This window comes from Martes martes, assembly GCF_963455335.1.
Source record: "Martes martes genome assembly, chromosome: 15".
NCBI classification, from domain to species: Eukaryota; Metazoa; Chordata; class Mammalia; order Carnivora; family Mustelidae; genus Martes; species Martes martes.
In genome coordinates, this window is record NC_137903.1 from 40533915 (window position 1) to 40556454 (window position 22540).

Here is a 22540-nt window from a genome sequence, read left to right on the forward strand (position 1 = left end):
CTTATCAAAAAGAAAAGAAAAAGGACCCAAATAAAATCACGCACAAGAGAGGAGAAACAACAACCAACACCACAGAAATACAAACGATCCTAAGAGAAGATTATGAAAAACTATGTGCCAACAAAGTGGACAACCTAGAAGAAATGGATAAATCCCCAGAACCTTATAAACTACCAAAACTGAAACAGGAAGAAATAGAAAACTTGAACAGACTGATAACCAGCAAAGAAACTGAATCAATAATAAAAATCTCCCAACAAACCAAAGTCCAGGGTCAGACGGCTTCACAGACAAATTCTACCAAATATTTAAAGAAAAGTTAACATCTATTCTTTTCAAACTATTACAAAGAATAGTTTTGAAATTCATTCTATGAGGCCAGCAATACCCTGATACCAAAACCAGAAAAAGACTCCCCTAAAAAGAAAACTACAGGCCAATATCCCTGATGAACATGGATGCAAAAATTCTCAACAGCAAATTGAACCCAACAGTACATTAAAAGAATCATTCACCAATCATGGCCTCATAGAATGCTTTTGGATATTTTTCTTCCTTTTCTATTTTTTGGAATAGTTTGAGAAGAATATGTATTAGCTGTTCTTTAAATGTTTGGTGGAATCGTCTGTGAATAAAGGAAGTGGGGTTTATTCCTGGGCTGCAAGCATGGTTCAATATTCACATATCAATCAATGTGATACACCACATTAATAAAAGAAAGGATAAGAACCATATGACCCTTTCAATAGATGCAGAAAAAGTATTTGACAAAGTACAACATCCATTCATGACAAAAATTCTCAACAAAGTAGGGTTAGAAAGAACATATGTCAGCATAATAAAGTCCATATATGAAAAACCCACAACTAATATTATTCTGAATGGGAAAAAAAAACCAGAGCTTTTCCTCCATGGTCAGAAACAAGACAGGGATGTCTACTCTCACCACTGTTATTCAACATAATACTGGAAGTGCTATCAGTACACTGATAGCAATCAGCTATCAGATATCAGAATCAGCTATCAGAAACAAAAAGAAATGAAAGGTACCCAAATTGGCACAAAAGAAGCCAAACACTCACTATTTGCAGATGATATAATACTCTATATAAAAAACCCAAAAGACTGCACCAAAAATCTGTAGAACTGATACACAAAATCTGTAAAGTCATGGGTTACAAAAACAACATACAGAAATCTGCTGCATTTCTATATACCAATAATGAAGAACCAGAAAGACAAATTAAGACATTGATCCCATTTACAATTATATTAAAAACCATAAAATACCTAGGAATAAACCTAACCGAAGAGGTGAAAGAGCAGTGCTCTGAAAACTATAAAACACTGATGAAAGAGATGAATATGAAAAACAAAGAAATGGAAAAACATTCCATGCTTATGGATTAGAAGAACAAATATTGTTAAAATTTCTATACTACTCAAAGTGATCTACATATTTAATGCAATCCCTACCAATAGTATTTTTCACAGAGCTAGAACAAATAATCCTAAAATTTGTATAAAACCACAAAAGACCCCACATACCTAAGCCACCTTGAAAAAGAAAAGCAAAGCTGGAGGCATCACAATTCTGGAGTTCAGGTTATATTACAAAGCTGTAGTGATCAAAACAGTATTGTACTGGCACAAAAACAGACACACAGATCAATGGAACAGAATAGAAAGCCCAGAAATGAACCCACAACTATAGGGTTAATTTATCTTCAATAAAGCAGGAATTAATAGCCAATAGAAAAGAGTCTCTTCAACAAATGCTGTTGGGAAAACTGGACAGCAACATGCAAAAGAATGAAATTGAACCACTTTCTTACACCACACACAAAAATAACTTCAAAATAACTGTCACCTAAATGTGAGACAGGAAACTACTAAAATCCTAGCAGAGAACACAGGCAGTAACCTCTTCGACATCAGCCACAGCAACTTCTTTTCTTTTCTGGAGGCAAGGAAAACAAGAGCAAAAACAAAGGATTGGGACTTCACCAAAATAAAAAGCTTCTGCACAGAGAAGGAAACCAACTACAAAACTAAAAGTCAACCTGTGGAATGGGGGACAATAATTGCAAATGACATCTCTGATAAAGGGTTAGTATCCAACATATATAAAGAACCCATACAACTCAGCACTCAAAAAACAAATAATCCAATGAAAAAATGGGTAAAAGACATGGAGAGACATTTTTTCTAAAGAAGATATCCAGCTGGCCAACAGACACATGAAAAGATGTTCCACATCACTCATCATCAGGGAAATACAAATCAAAACTACAATGAGATCACCTCACACCTGTCAGAATGGCTAAAATAAAAAACACAAGAAACAACAGGTGTTGACGAGGATGTGGAGAAAGGGGAGCCCTCTTGCACTGCTGGTGGGAAGGCAAACCAGGGCAGCCACTGGGGTAAGTATGGAGAATCCTCAAAGAGTCAAAACTAGAACCACTCTACAATTCAGGAATTGCAGCACTATGTATTTACCCAAAGAATACAACAACACTAATTCAAAGGATATGTGCGCCCTGATGTTTATAGCAGCACTATCTACAACAGCCAGAGTACAGAAATAGCCCAAGTGTCCATCAACCGAAGGACATCAATTCTGATGTGGTATATATATAAAATGGAATATTATTTAACCTTAAAAAAGAATGCAATCTTGCCATTTGCAAGGATGTGGATGGAGCTAGAGAGTATTATGCTAAGCCAAAATAAGTCAATCAGAAAAAGACAAATACCATATGATGTTGCTCCTATGAGGAATTTAAGAAACAAAACAAAGGAGTAAAGGGGGAAAAAAGGGGGGGCACACCAAGAAACAGACTCTTAACTATAGAGAACAAACTGATGGTTACGGGGGCGGGGACTGGGTGAAAAAGGTGATGGGGATTGAGGAGGGCACTTGTGATGAGCACTGGGTGTTATGTGGAGGTGTTGAATCACTAAATTGTATATTTGAAACTAATATTACACTGCATGGTAACTAACTGGAATTGAAATAGAAACTTAAAAAAAAATCACTGTAATACTCAACTGTGTCATCTGTACTACCTAACAAACTCCTAAGCTTCATTTGTCTATCTGTAAAGTGGACATAATAAGAGAGGTCAAATTCAGACCCACGTCTGGAATAGTTTTGGGGGGTTTTGTTTGTTTGTTTGTTTCTTCAGTAGGCTCCGTGCTGGGCTCAACACAGGGCTTGAATGCACGACCCTGAGATCAAGACCCAAGCCAAGATCAAGAGTTGGACACTCAATGGACTGAGCCACCCAGGTGCTCCAGGAATTGTATTAATGTACAGGGACCAATTAATTAGTATCCTTGCTTTCAGCCCTTCACAGCTTCAAACTCATCATTCATGCTACAAGCAAAATTAGTTCCCTAAACTGGAATCCAAGGTCTAGATTTTGGCTACACTATGGGTAACTTGGAGGCAGTGGTAGTTCCAGAATTCCAGTACAGGATGGAGGAATTAGAAGACAGGACTGAAGAACTTGTCATGAAACTGCATTTGTATAATAAGCGCACTGATTTTACCGAGAGCACATGTTTATTTGGGGTGGTTTGGTAGAGAAAGGAGTATATTGCAAGCTTCATCTTAATACAACCTGTGTAAGGCATTCAGGCTGCTATAGCAAAACATCACTGGTTGGGTAGATTATAAACAACAGAAATTCATTTCTCAAAGTTCTGGAGACTGAGAAATCCAAGATCAAGGCACCAACATGGCTGCAGTCTGAGGAGAGCCCTCTTCCTTCATAGCTGGCACCTTCTCACTATGCCTTCACGTGGTGGAAGGGGCCAGGGAGCTCTGTGGGAATGCTTACAAGGGCACTAATCTTATTCGTGAGGGTTCCACCTGAAACTATTACTCCGGGCCTTAGTATCCAACATATGAGTTGGGGGTGGGGGAGACACAGTAATACCTCTAAGTTTCGTCTATAAAAGGGAAGTATTATAGTACAGTCCTCACAGAACTGTCATAAGAACTAAACAAAATGTACTATGATGCATGCAAGTGTCTTGGCGCAGTGCCTGGGACAGAGTAAAGCACTGGGTAAGTTTATTATGATGTCACTCCTCTCCTCAAAATTCTCTAAATGACCCCCTACTGACTACTGAATAAAACACAGATCCGTCTAACACCCATCTAGCCACAAACTACTTGTCTAGCTAGCTTCATCCCTTCCAGCATTCATCTGGAGAGTTTAACCATTATTTACAGAGCAACATCCCCGCCTGCCAACCTCACCCTCTCTCAGTTCCTCAGGTCTCTGCTCAGACATTTGCTTATCAGAGAGGCCTTTCCAGCTCGCCCTCTCTAAGGGAACGCACACTCACTCATTCCCTTACTGGAGACTCCATAACCCCCTTGCTGCTCTACTTTTCTTGAAAGCACTCCATAGATTTATAGATTTTGACATAAATTTATGGGTCTTCCTCCCGGAAAGTAAACGTCAGGAACATAAAGATTCTGTTTTGTGCCAAGTTGTACATATATTCTCAGGTCCTGGAAGAGTATTTAGCACATAGAGGTACTCGATAAATATTTATTATATGAATTTTGACATAGAATTTCTCTATCATGTTTCCTCAACCTAAGATGCCCTCTTGACATTGCCATCTTCCAAAATTCTACTCATTTTTTAAAAAAGATTTTATTTATTTATTTTACAGACAGATATCACAAGTAGGCAGAGAGATAGGCAAAGGGAGAGGGGGAAGCAGGCTCCCCACTGAGCAGAGAGCCTGATCCCAGGACTCTGAGATCATGACCTGAGCTGAAGGCAGAGGCTTAACCCACCGAGCCACCCAGGCACCCCCAAAATTCTATTCATTCTTCCAAGCTGACTCAAATACTCTTCTGTGAAACTTCTGATTCTCCCAAGTAGAGCTCATTGCTCTCTCAACTGTTACATGATTATAATTTGAGTTAGCTCTCATTTTAGTCTGTCTTACAATTTTTCTGACCTTATTTTTCGCTTCTATCTCTAGACAGTAAGCTTTTTAAAGGCAGGATTTATGTCTTCTCTTTTTATCATACTCCATGCCAAATTCCCCACCCCTCACTCGCTATCGGACAGTACCACATTGCCACCATAGGGATATAATTTAAAAGACGGTTGGAACTCAATTTTTGCTTAGCTATTTGAAGGGAAGAGTGAAAAAAAACAGAAGCAGATGCTAAATTGTGTGGAAGGTATGGCTCTAGCAACTTTTTAAGGAGATATAAAACTGCCATACCTCAGAAGGCTTGGAAGAGATATAAGTAAATTATTTCCATGAAAATCTGTTAATGTGATTACAGAAGTTATTAGTAAGCAAAAATTAGGAAAGTCTTCATTTTTCAGGAAAGGGAAAAAGTTCAAAACATTCTGATGAAAAGCAAGGAAAAACATCCCTAAGAAACCCAGTAGGGAAGCCGGGCTGGCTCAGTTGGTGGAGCATGCAAGTCTTAATCTTGGGGCTGTGAGTTCAAGTCCCATGCTGGGTGTAGAGATTACTTAAAAATACAATCTTAAAAAAAAAAAAAAAAGTAAGTAAGAAAGAAACCCAGTAATTGGCTGGATGACACCTTTTTGTTCTCATGTGGTCCTTTATGACATCACTGAATCTCTACTGAATCACTATGACTGATGATGTTATAATGGTCCTCAGTGTATATTATGCTGACGATGCTTCCAGTGGAGCACCATATTAACTGATCCCAGAGTGATCCTGCTCTGTGACCAATTTTTTGGCTGTAGATTTTTTTTTCCCCAATTCAGAAAGATGTCCATTCAAGGACTATCCCTAACTTTTTCTCTGTTGTTTATCTGCTTCCTTAGGGAGAGCTGCTGCATTTGTGATGGAACTATCTGGACAAAGGTTGGATGGGAGATTTTTCCAGAAGAAATGCATTATCTGAAAGTTAAGCCTTCTCCGTCTCACTGTCTACCTTACCCTCTGGACAAACTATGCTGCAGTTTTGCTAATATGGATCTATTTCAGGGTTCTTTACATCTCATTTATATTTTAGTACAAGCTCTCTTTTTAATACTGTCTGTTTTATCTGTGCATTACCTGTGGATGAAATGGAAAAAACACCAAAAAAAGGTGAATTAGTGATGCAAATAGTAATAGTTGTAAATACTATAGACTTTAAAACATAAGATTATCAGCTTCTTTGAGGGAACGTACCATGTCTTATTCCTCTTTGTAACATCTCCTTGCTCCCCCCACTCACCCCCAAACATGTAATACATTGTCTTGCACATACTTGGGGTTCAATAATGTGTATTGAATTAGAAAGTCTTTAAAATAATCTAGTTCATCCTCTCAAGTTACAAAATATATCAGGAATGTAATGAGCTACAATGAATAGAATGGTTAAGAGATGAAGTTATCTGTTTGGGCCCATAGGTTAGTCACTCAATCTTTGCTGTCTCACCCATAAATGAAGTGTCTGGACAAGGGATCTGTAAAGTCCCTTGCAGAACTACCTAAGAAAGCTAAGTATGTCAAAGTTGTCATGTATTATTTTTTCTTTTTTAAATAGACTGCAAACTCATTTCTAAGGTAAGGATAATATTCTGGGAAATGGTGCTCTTAAACTAATTTCCCACTTTGCCAATGGAACTGTATTTTGAGGCAATCTTAAAAGCTCATTGACTGGGGCACCTGGGTGGCTCAATGGGTTGGGCCTCTGCCTTCGGCTCAGGTCGTGATCTCAGGGTCCTGGGATCGAGCCCCGCATCGCATCAGGCTCTCTGCTCAGCAGGGAGCCTGCTTCCCCCACCCCCTACCTGCCTCTCTGCCTACTTGTGAGCTCTCTCTCACTGTGTCAAATAAATAAAATCTTTTAAAAAAAAAAGCTCATTGACTTTCACAACAATTAGATATTTATGACATTACTAGGATTTGATTGCATTATATGTTGATGCACGTTGATGATATGTTAGTAAAGGAAAATATTCTACTAATATTCAAGTAATTTCTTTCAGCAGAATGCTCTAACCATAAAAAGCACATATTAAATGCTCGCTGATCATGATAATGATCACTGTAATCTTATATGAGATCATATACAAAAGAGCATTTCTTCTGCGCTCACACCTTTCTTTTATAGTAACCTTTCTTTTGTATAGATAAATCATATGTAGTGTTTAGAGTTTAAGTGTACATATCCAGAAAACAAATGTAATTTGAATTACAGTAGGAAAAAAAATCTGTAATATCATCTGTCTGTCTTCTTTTAGCTGAAAAAACCAGCCTCCTCAGATAAATTTGTTAATGACCTGGAAAATCCGTCCATCTATGACATTGATCAAATACTCTGCCGGCTGGTGGCCACAACATCAATGATGACCAAGTACCTGAATCAGATGTCCCAGCATACTCCAGCTAAGAAAGTCAAGTACGGAAAACTGAAGAAGAAGAAGAGTGAAGAAGGAGCCAGAGGATACTAGACCCATCTGTATGCAAATGTAGCCCAGTCCAACATGGAGGTTACATAAGAAATCTGTTGAAACAACTCATGCAAGGATAAAAATGGTTCTTCGAGAGCCTTTGTAATTTTTTTATCACATACTTCACTGAATCTTTCCAAAGAAGTATGGGTTGAAAAATTACTTTTGCTAAAAAGGCATCCATACTTACTAGAAAAAGATTGTATACAATTACTTCTTCATATTTAAGTGTTTTTTCCTTTTAGTGTATTAAATAATTAATCATTAACCAATATGTAGAATAGAATCTTGATTAAGTGTTTCAATAAATCTGATTTAAAAAATATTTGTGGGTTGCCTGCATGATTCAATTGGTTAAGCGTCTGACTCTTAATCTCAGCTCAGATCTTGATCTCAGGGTCATGAGTTCAAGCCCCACATTGGGCTCCACCCTGGGTATGGAAAGCTACTTTTAATTAATTAATTAGTTAATTAGTGATTTTTTTCTCACTTTCTTGAGTAGATTTTTTTGGCCACACAGAGACTTTAGGTTCCCATATCAGATTGCTAAAATAGTATGGAAATATTAAGAAATAGGATAATTTTTTAAAGTATAAATTTTTCCATTTTCATTATGACAAATGATTAAGTATCAACACTTTTAAAATTCAGGCTTTGGTTGATGAGATACCTCAGTGTTTAGAAAGTACTCTGGGCTTTTGTTGATCAGCCACCTCAATTTTTATAAGTATGGTTACCATATTTTCCAAAAAAATTGGGAGACCTATCTGAGACCAGGATAGAAGATTTTATTTAAAACATGTTGAAAAATGCCAGAAAAACATGCCAGCTTTGTAACATACCTCCCATCAATATAAGGGGGAGGGAAAAAAAAAAACTTTTAAAATTTTTAAAAAACAATTCTCGAAACAGTAATATATAACTCTATAGTCTTTACAAGTAACAGAATAGTGCCTGCTCTGGGATTGTGGATTATTAAATTTATTAAATAAATAACATTTATTTATAAATTTATTTATAAATTTATTAAATAAAATAAAATTAAATAAAATTATTTAATTATTATTAAATTATTAGATTATTATTAAATTATTATTAAATATTAAATTTAATATTAAACCAAATTTAATATTAATTATTAAATCAAATTTAATATTAATTATTAAATTATCAAAATATTATTAAATATTATTAAATAAAACTCATTATCTATGAGTCCACTTTCCAGACTTTCCTCCTCACTTCCATTCTCCCTTAGCACAACCCTACTCTTGCATCTCCAAAAATGTCTCTTCCGTCCTTTCAGAGTTCTGACCTGTCAACCAATTCCCTCTAAGAAAACACTGATACAAATTTCTTTTAATGAAAACTCTTGAAAGGTCTCCAAAACCCAAAAATCCAAAGCAATTGCTCTCTGATAGTGGAATTTTCAACAGTATGGAGGAGACCCTTTTAGGGGTAGGTATTGGAGTAGACAGGCTTTAACAGGATGCCTGGAGGCCAGCAAAGGGGGAGTTGTGGCTAGCAATTGGGAAAGTTAGAGACTTGTCCTGACAGCATTCCAATAGAAATGAAATGAAAACACGTTAGCCTGGCATTTCAGGGTCTTAACTGGCTGTAATAACAAGGTAGTATTTTTCAAGTGCTAATCACAGACCAGGTCTTGCGGGAAGTGCTTTGTATCGTCTCATTTCATTCCTCACAACCCCCAAGAGGTAGGAACTATTATTGGTTTCCTTTTCTGGAAAATAAAACTAAGGTATGAAGAATTTAAGTACCTTGTCCAAGGTCACATAGGTTTCAAAATGGAGACACCAGTATTTGAATTCCAGCGAAGTACCTATGTATTTTCGCTTTTATGATTCCACTTGTGCTGTAGTCCTCCTTTGCAAATTATGACTTGCTAATATTCTAGTAAGACAATCTCATCCCTGTCCCCCGATATGCCACTCTCATTCCCAGCCCTCAGGGTGTGTTCACACCCTGTCCCCTTCTCATGTATTAAAATCCCACCCATTCTCCAAGGCCTAGCTCCAGTCCAACATGCTCCAACTTCACGTTCTCTGACCACCCCATGGCATGGACCACATCCCCTGCTGATTTTAACCCTTCTTCGTAGGCTTTCTGATATTTTTATGTCTATAGCTTATCATCCCCCACCTAACAAATGTCCAGAGGGCAGGAACAACCAGGTGTGCCTGCAACAATGCTATACTTGTAGTGGACATTTAATAAATGCTTGCTGAGCACAAATGCAAGAGAACCATGCGAAATGAATGCCAGGAACTTCACAAATACTAGTTTTTTAACCAATGTGTGTATACATTCATAATTACACAGGTATTATCTCCCTGGAATCCCTAAGCTATGTTCTACATGGCTGTGGAAATGAATTAACCCCCAAAATCACTAAAATTCAAAATAAAACATAGCTTTTTGACCTTTGATTGCAGCATTAACATTCATGCAGAAAAGTGCAAAAATTATAAATCTACAGCTCAATAAACTTTCACAAATGAACACACCAGGCACCAGATCAAGAAAAAGAACACTACATCCTAGAAATTCCCTTCCTGCCAGAAAGATAACTGCTATTCTGACTTCTAGCACTATAATTTTCCCTGGAAAGTCATTTTTAATTATTATAACTGTATCTACCAGGGAAGGCAATATATGGTTCAAATACACCATTAAAAAAAAAAAAGGAATGGTCCACTCTGCCTAAGTCTCTCAGAAAATGGCCCTGAACATATAGCATACATATATCCTTATAAGAAATTATTGATGAAATTGTCAGAAATTAGTCAATCAACTAACTTCCAATACGTACGGTTTCTATTGAGTACAATGTTTGAGGTCAATAGCAAAATAGAAAAAAAAGCAGATTTCACACACTATCAGCAGCCGTGATTACATGTGCAAATAAAACTTGATAAAAGCTGAAAATGCTTGAAAAACAAGACAGAAGATCATAGGGGAAGGGAGGGGGGAAAATGAAACAAGATGAAACCAGAGAGGGAGACAAACCATGTGAGACTCTTAACCTCAGGAAACAAACTGAGGGTTGTTGGAGTGGAGGGGGGTGGGAGGGATGGGGTCACTGGGTGATGGACATTGGGGAGGGTATGTGCTATGGTGAGTGCTGTGAATTGTGTAAGACTGATGAATGACAGACCTGTACCCCTGAAACAAATAACACATTGTATGTTAATTAAAAAAAAAAAAGACCTATATCTTTAAAAAAAAAAAAAGGCGTGGTTTTTATACAATGGAATATTATTCAGCCATAAAAAAGAATGAAATCTTGCCATTTGCAATGACACGGATGGAGCTAGGAAATATTATTCTAAGTGAAATAAGTCAGAGAAAGACAAATACCATATGACTTCACTCCTATGTGGAATTTAACAAATGAACAAAGGAAAAAAAAAGAGAGACAAACCAAAAAACAGACTCTTAACTATAGAGAACAAACTGATGGTTGCCAGAGGGGTGGTGAGGGGGGAGATGGGTGAAACAGGTGATGGGATGAAGGAGTGCACTTGTGATCAACACTGGGTGTTGTATGGAAGTGTTGAATCACTATATTGTGCACCTGAAACTAATACAACATATTAACAATACTGGAATTAAAAAATTTTTTTAAAAGCTGAAAATGCTAATTATCTCTTGATTTGTTGATAGTATAACCTATAACTCATAGGGGAAAAAATCCATCATTCAGTCCTTTTGCAGTACCCTTGCTTGGGGAGTCACAGCTTTGGAAGTTCTCTTCCGTATTTGCTGCAAATAAAGTTTCGTTTATGTGACAGCTCACCTGGGGTAGTTTCTATCTGTGACTTAACAAGGCGTGAGAACTCGCGCTAATTTGGTTACACTACTACCTTGGGGCTTCCTTACCCGCCCAGTCCAGGAATTCCACACACTCTGTCTGGGAATACCGAGCAGCAACATCTCGAGCTCTTTCTTCCCGGAAATTCAGCGCTTCTATATCAACGTCCAACTCCACCAGTGCTTTCAAAGTTTCCAGACGGCCCCAGGCTGCAGCACAGTGTAAGAGTGTGTAACCTAACAAGAGAATAAAGATGGTCAGGTCAAATAGGCTATATTGTTTCAGGCTTGTTTTACTGAACAGAAGATCATAATGAAGATCAACTCTTGAACAATTACTGTGAGCGAGGCACTATTCTACATTCTTTATACATAGTAAACTCATTCAGTTCATAAAAAACCTGATGTCAGAACTATTATAATCTCCACTTCACAGATAAGGAAACTGAGGCCCAGAGAAGTTAAGAAGGAAACTGAGGTCCAGAAGCTTACCCAAGGAATGCAGCCAGTGAATGATGGATGCAAGATACCAACACAGGTAGCCTTAAGTCTGAGCTCTTCAACGCCTTTTAAAAAGGAAGACAGCAACCTCCCCAGAAGTAACCTATTTTGGAACACAATTAGACCCACAACTCTAGTCTAAGGGACTTTCAGCAAACTCTAATTACACTGGCATTATTGTTAATGCAATCGTATGAATTATGATCACTGTGTATGCCTTTGGTTTGAAAATTAATCATTTGAATTAAAACTGAAATCACGACTCACCAAATTAGAAAGTTGTTGTTTAGACTTGCCATGGCACCTACTAGGAGGGTGATAAACAAGGGAGGCATAATTAAAATTTTTTCACACTGGTTTAAAACAATCAAGTCAAAACCTCCTTATTTTTAACTTACCCACAGGATGTATTTATGACTCATTTAACTGGCCAAAGAAGCATGTACTTCTAACACAAGAAGAACTGAGCAAAAGAATGAACTGATGTGTTGACTCTATTATGTACCAGGCACTTTATGTACTACTACTTGATTCAACCCCTTCAAGAACCTCTGAGGTCTGTACTGTTAACCCCATTAAAAGACACAAAGAAAAGTGAAGGTCAGAGAGGTTATCCCTTGCTCATGGCCACACTGGTAGTAAGTAGCCAAAGCAAAATTCAAACCCAGGTCTGTTGCCAAATAAAGGGTTTGTAAGGAGTAGGAAACTGTACTTAAATGCTTGCCACTGAGTAGAGTAGGGAAAAAGAATCGTGATTCCTCCACTTCCTTCCAGAAACCTCTTCTTGGCTCCCTACTTGCCACATTCCCACAATCCCAGGTCTGTTTTACACGAGGTTGTAAACTACCTTTGTCTTGAGGATATCGTAGCTTGAAGGGTTAATAAGGGAATCAAAAGGAGCATCAAGTGAACTACTCCAAGATCAGCCCAAATTGGAATTACCTCTCCTCTTTGGCCCAACTTTTTTTTTTTCTTAATATCACAGCAAATGAGAAATTTCAAAAATGAAGAGATAGAAACTGGCCCAAGAATTTCACTGTGCCTTTATCCTCTACAAAAAAAAAAAAAAAGAGAGAGAGAGAGAGAGAAATACCCTGATATGACCCTCATTGTTCTTGCCTTCTGCCTGAAGATGGAAGTCTTCAATGAGCCAAAAAGGTCTAGAGCCCCTATTTGCTGGAGGTGGGAGACACTGTCTACAAACAAGACACTGCAGCATGAGCAAGAGGCCATTCCAAATGAGCTCTGGCTCCTTATATTGCTTTTCTCAAGGATGAAGTTCCACACCACTGGTAACACCTAATTTTCTTTTCCTATTTAACATACATAGCTTAAAAACAAGAAAACAAGATTTCTAAACAGAGGCTTTTAACAAAAAATTTGGATGTTTTAAAAACACCGTTACATGTTTTTCCCCTTGTTGGGGATGGTCTGTTTTCTAGAGAGAAACACACAGATCCTTGTAGTACATTAACCCCACTGCCTTCCCAGAAGAAAAACATTTAAATAAGATGATTTCAAAAGTAACCAGAAGAGAAAGGGATTTTCCTAAAGTTCTCCCATAATGTTGGCAATGAGTGTTGGATCTCAGGTGAGGTATACAGAGGGCCACATGACAGAAATCCCAGTAGGAAGAATGGTACCATAAATGGAATTGGGAAGGCTTGGGGTCAATTCTGAGAGAAAAAATAATCTCTTTGTGGAGGACTACTGGTTACTGAATACAGAGTGAGTCAACTGAGCAGGTAGTTCATAGTAAGGCAAAAGATCAGACAGAAAAAGGAATCTTTTCCTCTATGTGGGCACCGTTCTATATGCTTCACAGCTATGAACTCATTACCATCCTATGAAGTAGGTACTAGCATGTTCTCCTTTATAAGAAAACAAAAGCACAGAGAAGATAAGTACTTTTCTCAAGGTTGCTGTAAGTTAATGAAGGTATATGGTGAGGTCAAAGTCCAGGAACAGGGATGATGAGTCAAAAACAAATAATAGGCCATGGAGCAAAACACTCACCTATCTAGAATATTTCTCACAACCTGCCTCCCACCCCAGTACCAGACTCTTTGAATTCCCCAAATCATGTTTCATCCTCTACAACTTTGCATATGCTGTTTTTTTCTGACCTAAAATAGTAATCACAGTAATGGAATAAAGTAATTCCAGTACAAATTTAATGTTTACTTAGTATTAATACTGGTATTTTATAAAATGGAGTTCAGAATTCATTTTTTAATTTATTTTTTTAAAGCTTTTATTTATTTATTTGACAGAGAGAGATCACAAATAGGCAGAGAGAGAGGGGGAAGCAGGCTCCCCACTGAGAAGAGAGCTCGATGCGGGGCTCGATCCCAGGACCCCGAGATCATGACCTGAGCTGAAGGCAGAGGCTTAACCCACTGAGCCACCCAGGTGCCCCAAGAATTCATTTTTTTAATCTGTGAAACTACTTAATACACTTTAATGTTAATATATTTATGAAAATGTACAAACAAAAGATATCAAAAAAAGCCCAAGTATGAAATAGAAATGTTAAGAATAGATTTTCATTCTATTAGCCATAAAAATTATCAGATAAAACTGACAAAAATTGGGACGCCTGGGTGGCTCAGTCAGTGAACCATCTGCCTTCGGCTCAGGACATGATCCCAGGATCCTAGGATTCAGTCCCACATCACGCTCTTTGCTCAGGGGGAGCCTGCTTCTCCCTCTGCCTGCCGCTCCCCCTGCTTGTGCTCTCTTACAAATAAATAAATAAAATCTTAAAAAAAAATTAAGAGTAAAAAAACACACACTATAAAAATAAAGAAATGTAATTAATTAATCATGAAAATTTCAAATGAAACATTAATTTTTCCAAGTGTATCAATGGTATCACCAAGACATTTTTATACAATTTTTTTTAGCTATTACAGTTTTTCTCACTCAACATTAGTTGGAAGTGGTTATAAACTAATCTCAAGGATGTTAATTTTTTAAAAAGATTTTACTTATTTGAAAGAGAGCACAAGAGCAGGGTGATGGGCAGAGGGAGAAGCAGACTCCCCACTGAGCAGGAAGTCTGATGCCGGGCTTGATCCCAGAGGCAAAACAACATGCTACCAAACATGGAATGTGTCAACTAGGAAATCAAAGAAGAAATTTTAAAAATACATGGGAACAAATGAAATTGAATATATAACTGTTCCAAACCTTTGGGATACAAAAAAAGTGGTCACAAGAGGGAAGTATATAGCCATACAGACCTATCCCAAGAAGCAAGAAAAATCTCAAACAATCCAACCTTACACCTTAGGGAACCAGAAAAAGAACAACAAACGAACCCCAAAGCCAGCAGGAGGAAGGAAATAATAAAGATTATAGCAGGTAAATGATATAGAAACTAAAAAAAAAAAAAAAAAACCAATAGAACAGATCAATGAAACCAGGACCTGGTTCTTTGAAAAAATTAATAAAATTGATAAACCTCTAGCCAGATTTACCAAAAAGAAAAGGACTCAAATAAATAAAGTCACAAATGAAAGAGGAGAAATAATAACCAACACCACAGAAATACAAGTAATTATGAAGAAGATCATGAAAAACTTACACCAACAAACTGGACAACCTGGAAGAAATGGACAAATTCCTAGAAACATACAAACTACCAAAAATGAAACAAGAAGAAATAGAAAAGTTGAACAGACTGATAACCAGCAAAGAAACTGAATCAGTAATAAAAATCTCCCAACAAACAAAACCTGAGGACCAGATGGCTTTACAGGTGAGTTTTACCATTTAAAGAGTTAATACCTAGGGGCACCTGGGTGGCTCAGTGGGTTAAGCCTCTGCCTTCGGCTCAGGTCATGATCCCAGGGTCCTGGGATCGAGCCCCACATCGGGCTCTCTGCTCAGCAGGGAGCCTGCTTCTCCCTTCCTATCTGCCTGCCTCTCTGCCTACTTGTGATTTCTCTCTCTGTCAAATAAAAAATTAAATAATTTAAAGAGTTAATACCTATTCTCAAACTATTCCAAAAAACAGAAATGGAAGGAAAACTTCTAAATTCATTTTACGAGGCCAGCATTATCCTGATACCCAAACCAGATAAGATTCCACCAAAAAAGAAAACTACAAGCTAATACCCTTGATGAACACAGATGTAAAAATTCTCGACAAAATACTAGCAAACCAAATCTGACAGTACATTAAAAGAATTACTCACCAGAATCAAGTGGGATTTATGCCTGGGCTGCAAGAGTGGTTCACTATTCACAAATCAATCAATGTGATACACCATACTAATAAAAGAAAGGATAAGAACCATATGACCCTTTCAATAGAGGCAGAAAAAGCATTTGACAAAGTACGACATCCATTCGTGATAAAAACTCTCAACAAAGTAGAGTTAGAGGGAACATACCTCAATATATTAAGAACCATATAAGAAAAACCCCCAGAGGGAGACAAACCATAAGAGTCTCAATCTCAGGATTACTAGGGTTGCTAGGGAGTGGGCAGGGAGGGATAGGGTGGCTGGGTTATGGATATTGGGGAGGGTATGTGCTATGGTGAGTGCTGTGAAGTGTGTAAGACTGATGATTCACAGACCTGTACCCCTGAAGCAAATAATACATTATATGTTCATAGGAAAAAAAAAGGAAAAACCCTAACTAATACCATTCCCAATGGGAAAATGGAGAGCTTTTTCTCTAAGGTTAGGAACAAAACAGGGATGTCTACTGTCACTCAACAAAAAGAAATGAAAGGCATCCAAATTGGCACAAAAGAAGGCAAACTTTCACTGTTTGCAGATGAATGATATTCTATATAGATGACATGATACTCTATACTCTATGTAGAAAACCCTAAAGACTCCACCAAAAAATTGCTAGAACTGATACACAAATTCTGTAAAGTCACAGGATACAAAACAACATACAGAAATCTGTTGCATTTCTATACAGCAATAATGAAGAACCAGAAAAAGAAATCAAGGAACCAATCCCACTGTAATTGTACCAAAACTGTAAGATACCTATAATAAACCTAACCAAAGAGGTAAAAGACCAGTACTCTGAAAACTATAAAACACTGATGAAAGAAACTGAAGATGACACAAAGAAATGGAAAGACACTGCATGCTCACGGGTTGGAAAAACCAATATTGTTAAAACGTCTATACCACCCATAACCATCTACACATTTAAAGCAATCCCTACCAAAACACCAAAAGCATTTTTCACAGAGCTAGAACCAATAATCCTAAAATTTGTATGGAAGCACAAAAGACCCCAAATAGCCAAAGCAACCTTGAAAAAGAAAAGCAAAGCTGGAGGCATCACAATTCTGGAGTTCAGGTTATATTACAAAGCTGTAGTGATCAAAACAGTGTGGGGCGCCTGGGTGGCTCAGTGGGTTAAGCCTCCGCCTTCCACTCGGGTCATGATCTCAGGGTCCTGGAATCAAGCACCGCATCAGGCTCTCTGCTCAGCAGGGAGCCTGCTTCCCTTCCTCTCTCTCTGCCTGCCTCTCGCCTACTTGTGATCTCTGTTGGTCAAATAAATAAATAAAATCTAAAAAACAAACAAACAAACAAAAATACCGAGTATGGTACTGGCACAAAAATCAACACATAGATGAATAAAACAGAACAGAAAACCCAAAAATGAACCCACAGTATATGGGCAATTAATTTGCAGGAATGAATAAATGTTCAAATGGAAAAGACACTCTTTTCAACAAATGGTGCTGGGAAAACTGGACAGCGACATGCAAAAGAATGAAAACTAGGCCACTTTCTTACAGCATATGGAAATATTAAATGTGTTTATCTTAAAAATTTTATTTATTTGTCAGAGAGACAGAGAGAGCACAAGCAGGCAGAGTGGCAGGCAGAGGCAGAGAGAGAAGCAGGTTCCCCGCTGAGCAGAGAGCCCAATGTGGGACTCAGTCCCAGGACCCTGGGATCATGACCTGAGCCAAAGGCAGCGGCTTAACCAACCGAGCCACCCAAGTGTCCCCAGATATTAAAATGTTTACCAATCTAACAAGTGAATAGTGATAACTCATTGTTTAAATTTGCATTTTTAATAGTGAAGTTGACACTTTATGTACTTATTGGCCATCAACATTTCTCTTCCATGAATTGATTGCTTGTTCCTATCCTTTTTCTATTTTTCTATTGGGTTCAATTATTCTTATTAATTAGTAGACGATCTTAAGTAGATACATCCTTTGTGGGTTGAAAAGATATTACAAATATCCTCTTGTAGACTGTGTGTTATCTTGGCACTTTGTTTTATAGTATCTTTTGCATAGAATTTTAAATTTATATATATAAAATACATATCTCTTCTCTTTTGATGATTTTGTTCTTATGTCTTCTTTTAAGATATTGAATAATATCTCAAGACTATAACGGTCCTCCTCTATCTTTCACAAAGTTCGAAGCTTTTTCTTTTCACATTCACATCTTGCATAAACCTGCAACTGATTTTCGTGCATGGTATAATGTATCTAATTTTTTTCCAAATTAATAACCACCGTTCTCCACACATTAAATATTTCATCATTTCCCCACTGAAATTAAGGGTCAGCTTCTTAGTTTCTATTTTTAAAAAACCTAATGTGATATTAACTAGATTGATAAATTAATTTGGAAGTAAGTTCCATCTTTATGATATTCAGTCTCACTGTGTAAAACATTCACAATTTGGGTCTTCTTTGATGTAACTCAGTAATGTTTTAAACATTTTGCCATAAATGTCTTGCAATTCTTTTGTCAGATTTAGTCCTAATTTCTGTATAGTTTTGCTGTGAATAAGATTTGTATTTTTATTACATTTCCTTTTTTCTTTTCTACTTCAGTTATTTTATGTTACTTATATATATTATTTATAAATTTATATATATTCATTCTATGTGATAGTGGTATTTACACATTTGGGTCTTTAAAACATATTATGCTTACATGTCACCACCCTACTATATATAATTTTGTGATTTGTTTAATTCCTGTTTTATTTTTCTTGCATCAATGTTTATTCAAATAAAAAAATCAGAAGACATAAAGAACTTTAAAAATTCATCAGAAGGTAGATCACAAGGTGAAAAGATGAGTTCGTGAGATTATTGAGGATGTAAGAAAAAATAAGCAACTGTCTACTACGATACATTTTACTTTTGATATTACACTATCAAGTTCACAATTGGGTACTTCCAAGAAATTTCTCAAAATGAATGCTTCTTTATTACATTTCCTGATTGTTGATGGTACACAGAAAGCTACTGATCTGGGGTATTGATCTTATGTCCATATTCTTGCTAAATTAAATTCTGTTAGTCCTAATAGTGGATTCCTTTGGATTTAAATCTGTATCCCTATGAATAATGAGAGTTTTATTTCTTCCAATCAAATCCTTATATCCAGCAGTTTGCTGGTGAATGTTTACCACTAGTTCTCTGGGGGAAAAGCCCTGATTTGTACCATTAGCGATTTCCATGATATATACTCTTAACACGGCCAACTTCAACCTACCAAAGTGACGTCAACCAATTTACAAAACCCCTAAAATTTCAACAATCAGCTGGCAAGAGCTCGTAAAAGCCAGCTCCAGCACAGTACTGTGTTACGTCTCTTATTTATTTTTCTTATCTTACTGCACTTGCTAGGGCTCCCACTGTAATCATTAATAAAAGTCATGATAGGGATGCCTGGGTGGCTCAGTTGGTTAAGTGTCTGCCTTTGGCTCAGGTCATGATCCCAGGGTCCTGGGATCAAGTCCCATATAGGGCTCCTTGCTTGGCAGGGACCGGGCTTCTCCCTCTGCCTACGTCTCCCCCTTCTTGTGCACACACGCGCTCTCTCTCTCTCTCTCTGACAAAGAAATAAAATCTTTAAAAAAAAACGTCATGATAGTGAATATCATAGCCTTGTTTCTGACTTTATTTTTTTGAGAGATTTTACTTATTTATTTGAGAGAGAGACAGAGAGAGCAAGAAAGATAGTGAGAAAAAGCACAAGCTGGGAGGAGAGGGAGAAAACCACCCTACTAAGCAGGGAGCAGGTTGCCTCACACAGGGCTCCATCTCATGATCTGAGCCAAAGGCAGACACTTAACTTACTGAGCCATCCAGGCACCCCTCATTTCTGACTTTAAAGAATGTTTCTAAAGATTCAATTCTGAGGTGCCTGAGTGGCTGTGGTTAAGTGTCCAACTCTTGATCTCAGCTCACGTCTTGATCTCAGGGTCATGAGTTCAAGCCCCACATTGGGCTTCATGCCCTACTTTGAAAAAAATTAATAAATAAAAAATAAAGATTCAATACAAGGTATTTTGCTTCAGGTTTTTGATAGAGAGCCTTAATTAAGGAATTAAGGAAGGTTTCTTCTATCTCTATTTCCCTAAGAGCATTCATCGTGGCTGAATGCAAGATTTTTTTCAAAAGACTTTCTACATCTTTTGAAATTATCAAGTGCTTTTGTTCATTCAGTTTTTTAATATAGTCACTTATACTAATCTTTTTTTAAAAAGATTTTATTTATTTATTTGACAGAGAGATAGAGCCAAGTAGGCACAAGTAGGCAGAACAGCAGACAGTGGGAGAGGGAGAAGCAGGCTCCCCACTGAGCAGGGAGCCCATTGGGGGACTCAACCCCAGGACCCTGGGACCCTACTGAGCCACCCAGGCACCCCACTAATCTTTTTCCTAATGTTAAATCAACCTCTCCTTAATGGGATAAACCCAACCTAGTATATTACATTTTATAAAATACAATCTTAGATTTAATTTGTATTTTACTTAAGATGTTTGCATCTTTGTTATTAAATGAGATTGGCCTATAATTTTCCTTTCTACTACTGTCCTTAACTCGTTTTGCTATAAAAGTTGCTTCTCTCATAAGTTAAGCAGTTTTACAACTCTCTTTATATTCCGTGAGCATTGTAAAAATTAGAGATTACCTTTTCCCTAAAAGTGCAGTAAATCTTACCTTTTAAAACGTCTGAGCCCAGAGTTAGGTGGGGGTAGGGGAGAGATGCCTATTTTTATTACTTATTTATTTTTTCAAAATAACCATTGATATAGTCAAGATTTCTATTTTTTTCTTGAATTAATTTTGGTAATTTATACTTTATAAGAAAATTGTCCATTTCATCCAACTTTTCAAATGTATTGTCATAAAATTATTTATAATATTTTCTAATGAATTTTTCTTCAAATTTTTATTTAAATTTTAGTTAGTTAACATATAGTGTAATATTGGTTTCAGGAGTGGAATTCAATGATTCATTACTTATAGATAATATCCAAAGCTCATCGCAAGTGCACTCCTTAATACCCATCACCCCCCTCCCTCCATCAATCCTCAGTTTGTTCTCTATGGTTAAGAGTCTCTTATGGTTTGTTTCTTTCTCTCTTTCTCCCCCCTTCCCTTTTGTTCATCTGTTTTGTTTCTTAAATTCCATATGAGTGAAATCATATGGTATTATCTTTCTCTGACTTATTTCTCTTAGCATAATACACTCTAGCTCCACTCACATCATTGTAAATGGCAAGGCTTCATTCTTTTTGGTGGCTGAGTAGTATTCCATTGCATATATACATATATATGCATACACACACACACACACACACCCCCCACATCCTCTTTATTCATTCATCAGTCTATGTAATTATTGTAATTATGTAATGTAATTACATTATGTAATGTAATTATTTTTTTTTTTAAAAGATTTTATTTATTTATTTGACAGAGAGAGATCACAAGTAGGCAGAGAGGCAGGCAGAGAGAGAGAGAGGGAAGCAGGCTCCCTGCTGAGCAGAGAACCCGATGCGGGACTCGATCCCAGGACCCTGAGATCATGACCTGAGCCGAAGGCAGCGGCTTAACCCACTGAGCCACCCAGGCGCCCATGTAATTATTTTTTTAAAAAAAGATTTTATTTGAGAGAGAGAGAATGAGAGAGAGCATAGGGGGAGAGAGGGTCAGAGGGAGAACAGACTCCCTGCTGAGCAGGGAGCCCAATGCAGCACTCAATCCTGGGACTCCAGGATCATGACCTGAGCCAAAGGCAGTTGCTCAACTGAGGCACCCAGGCACCTGAATGTAATGATTTTTTAAGTCTTAGTTTTTCCTGTGTGTATTCTCCACCCTTTAAAATTCTAAATATTATTTATGCTTTCTACCTCTCTGATATTATCAAATACCAAAAATTATCAAATATTATCAAAGATTTATCAACTCTGTCTTTTTCACTAAACCAGATTTGGTTTTATTGATCCTTTCTATTGTTTCTTTATCTTCAATGTCATTACTTCACTACTACTTTTTTCCTATTTTTCTTCTACTTTCTTTGGATTACTCAGTTGTTCTTTTTTTCTAACTTCTTGAGTTAAATGCCTTGCTTATGATTTTCAATGTTTCTTATATTCTAATATATGTATTAAGTTAGAATTTTAATTAGTTTTATTCCACAGGTCTGACATAAAGTGATCATGCTGTCACTTAAATATTTCATAAGTTCTAGTGTATCTTCTGTAACCAACAGATGATTGAAAGTATGCTTTTGTTTCCAAAATTACAGGGGATTTTCAGTTATCTTTTTGTTACTATTTTCTAATCTTATTTTATCGTGATCAGAGAACGAAGACTGCATGCTGTAGATCCTTTGATATTTGTTAAGACTTTATGGACTTACTTGTGATCAATATTTTTAAATATTCCATGTGAGCATGAAGAAAATGTATATTCTCTATT

General features: G+C 37.0%; 2 protein-coding genes across 2 annotated transcripts in view; one reads left to right on the plus strand and one right to left on the minus strand.

The window, feature by feature from the left end:
• The window catches only part of ANKRD45 (ankyrin repeat domain 45), a 48574-nt gene that overhangs the window by 12586 nt on the left and 13448 nt on the right, over positions 1-22540 (minus strand). The window contains exon 3 of the mRNA XM_080824782.1: positions 11370-11537. Within this exon, the coding sequence (XP_080680908.1) occupies positions 11370-11537 (168 nt within the window). The remainder of the gene's footprint in view (positions 1-11369; positions 11538-22540) is intronic.
• On the plus strand, positions 5794-7469 carry TEX50 (testis expressed 50; the record flags this gene model as incomplete). Its single annotated transcript, XM_080824783.1, has 2 exons — positions 5794-6117; positions 7260-7469. 2 exons carry the CDS (start codon positions 5794-5796, stop codon positions 7467-7469), a joined length of 534 nt encoding a protein of 177 aa, XP_080680909.1.